Genomic DNA, 2,880 nt, shown 5'->3' on the forward strand with positions numbered 1-2,880 from the left:
AATAAAATAAATCTATGGTTATGTGTCAACTGTCAAAATTATGCCTTGACATTATGTCCCTTTAGAGATGCGACTCGAGTAGAATTTTGGGACTCGAGTAATAGTACTCGATTTTTCGAGTCACTCTAGGAAACTACGTACATTCCTGTAATTCGGGTACGAATTTCTCACTCGAGGTGAGTTTCAATTAGTTTTCTTGTATTAATATTTTTAAATACCTTTATTAAATTATATTATATTTGGTAATATGAAATAAAATACAAGATGTTATAATTTACCTTATTTTTGACATTAGTCAACAAAGAAGATTAAAACGACATTTTACTAAGGGTCGTCCCCTTCCCTAAAATAAGTGGGGAGGCTACTTGTGGTGCCAGGATGATCCTCCTACCAGAAACTCTGCCTCAGATTCTTAAAAGTTATTATGTTTTTTTATTATCGCTTATAAAATGCTCGCAAAATATCTTTATTTATTTAGGGTGTGTGTTTGATTGGTGCATCGCTTTTCATAATATAAGTATTGTCCTTGAAATTATTTGTAAAACGATGAAAATGTAAATGTTGATTTTAAAGAGTGGCAATGAGTTTCTTGCCACTTCTTCTCATTTCCTGAACCCTTTACGAAGTAGCAGTAAATTCAATTAAAATAATATTTTTTTAACATTCACAAGTGTCATTTCCGTGACCTACATGAATATAGTGATTTTGATTCGAAATAACTTTGCTAAAGGACTTTAAAATTTCAAATAAGAAGATATCATTTTTTATTAATCAAATGAACTATATTCCAAATAAAGTTTAGCTTTTGATAACTTCTTAACTGTCGACGCAGACGTTAACTAGTGACCTATTGACAGTGATTGAAGACTTGGCACGTCGAGTTGACTCGGTATCGGTAACTCGAATAGGAGTTTAACAAATTCACTCGAGTAGTCGACTAAAAAAAGACTCGAGTCGCATCACTCATTTACTATAAACCTTCAGCATTTTCGAATTTTTATTACATTGCGATTGTTCAGTAATTATTTTGTCACAGAAAATAAGGTTAGAATTTTACTGTACTTTATTATAATTATATACGATAGCCATTAATTAAACCCAGTTATTATTGTATGTAATGTATTTTAATCTATATAGTCTATTTTTAGTAGATAACGATATTTGTGTGGAGTGGAAGCAGTATTACATAATTATTGTTATTTTAGCTAATCGCAATCAAGGATGTCGGATGCTCCAGGTCGCCCCATGAAATACCCCTACACCTTTACTGCCAAGGCTGCGCAGTTTCCTTTAAAATTCTACTTCCAAAATCAGTGGATCTGGCGTTATTGGCTTGGCGGTGGACTTATTCTTTCCATTCCAATCTTCTACAAAATTCACAAACTATGTAAGTTTCTATGTATATGTTGTAACTAAGCAACAGACACTATCTTTAATATTTTTTTTGCTACTTGGGTAGCAAATCTTTTCTACATAACTATTTTTGTTAGTTTTCTGTTTCTAACATAATTATATACAAGTGTACAGCTTACAAACTTATTTTATAGCATCATTCACTAACTCAACCTTAGTTAAATAATATGTGGTACAACTTACAAGCCCCAAAGTAAATAAAAATATAATTAGGCAATTGATATGTTATGAAAATCTCTTTCCAGCTAACTCACCTGAGAATGTTGCAATTTGGGCAGAAAAGAGGAAGAAGGAAGCTGAGGCACACCATTAATTATTATTGTGTTTAGATACTTGAAATCATATTATTGCAGTTTTATTTATAAGGATAAATACATGTCTTATTAGTTTCTAGAAGTTTTATTTTTCACCTTCACCAATATGGAATATATGAAGTTCAATAGATGAGCACATCTTGTAAGAGCCTGGCTAATGAATGAAATTATTAATAAGTTCAAAAACTTGTAATAAATGTGTCTCACCAAAACTATTTTCATACTAGATATGAAGCCCACTTATTGAATAGGTAACCATGCAGTAACATTGTTTATAATATATAGTAGAATATGTTACTTTTCATAGTTTTGATTATAATAAAGGAGAATAGCGAACTGTCTGTGATTGTATATTATTTAGATTGCCAGCATGTCTTTCAATGATGATTGTCGCTGGCATTGGTTGGTACTTCCAGAAACACAGGACCAATAAACAAGTTTTATAATTATTCCGCAACAATAACATTAGAAATATTTTTAGGTATTCAAATTAATTCCAACTCCCCTAAGGCATTGACACTTCACAAAGGTGCAATCTAGACTTCTCGAAAGTTAAAAACTTCTGAAAAAGTGAGTGAGGTGGGAAAATAACAAAAAAGCTGTTTTAGGTGCTTTATTGAACTACATAATATAAATAAAAAAACTTATAAATTAAATCAATAAATAATCACTGAAAATTATCATTACCAATAAAAGTACAACTTGAAATCAACACAAGAAGTAATGTTTAGCATCCCTTAATAATGCTTAGAACATCAGTACAAAAAATATAAACTTTATTAAACAAAACAAGTGGCAAATGGAATGAAAATTTTAACTTATTATACAATTACTTGTTGGCTTGCTTTTAATCATAAAAAGTTTTACATATTACTTATTAGAGTTTAGGTTAAATTATTTAAGACTATCATGCAAACCTAATAGATAACCAAAAATGCAGACCAGCTGATAAGCCTTGTATCTTTGACTGGACTTGAGTCAAATTAGCCCCTATCTACTGGCATTACTGCATGTTATTCACTATCAACATAGCACAACAAGCAATACAGTAAAAACACCTCTATAAATTAAGGCATTAATCAAATAGATTGACACAACTGAACATGAATTACAAATTATTCAAGACTTTATTTTCAGTGGCACATAAATACAC

The 2,880-nt window shown here is 30.5% G+C and overlaps 1 protein-coding gene across 2 annotated transcripts; it reads left to right on the forward strand.

Annotated features, from left to right (window-relative positions):
• Positions 1 to 935: 935 nt before the first annotated feature.
• On the forward strand, positions 936 to 1,802 carry LOC126964813 (uncharacterized). Of its 2 annotated transcripts, none has more exons than XM_050808086.1 (3): positions 936 to 1,044; positions 1,206 to 1,387; positions 1,659 to 1,802. In XM_050808086.1, the coding sequence occupies exons 2-3, from the start codon at positions 1,222 to 1,224 to the stop codon at positions 1,724 to 1,726; spliced, it is 234 nt and encodes a 77-aa protein (XP_050664043.1). In that variant the 5' UTR covers positions 936 to 1,044; positions 1,206 to 1,221; the 3' UTR covers positions 1,727 to 1,802. The 2 variants fall into 2 exon arrangements, with proteins under 2 accessions (XP_050664043.1, XP_050664044.1); XM_050808087.1 differs by lacking the exon at positions 936 to 1,044 and adding an exon at positions 1,086 to 1,110.
• The last annotated feature ends 1,078 nt before the right edge of the window (positions 1,803 to 2,880 follow it).

Source organism: Leptidea sinapis, chromosome 6 (assembly GCF_905404315.1).
Source record: "Leptidea sinapis chromosome 6, ilLepSina1.1, whole genome shotgun sequence".
In the NCBI taxonomy this organism is placed as follows: Eukaryota; Metazoa; Arthropoda; class Insecta; order Lepidoptera; family Pieridae; genus Leptidea; species Leptidea sinapis.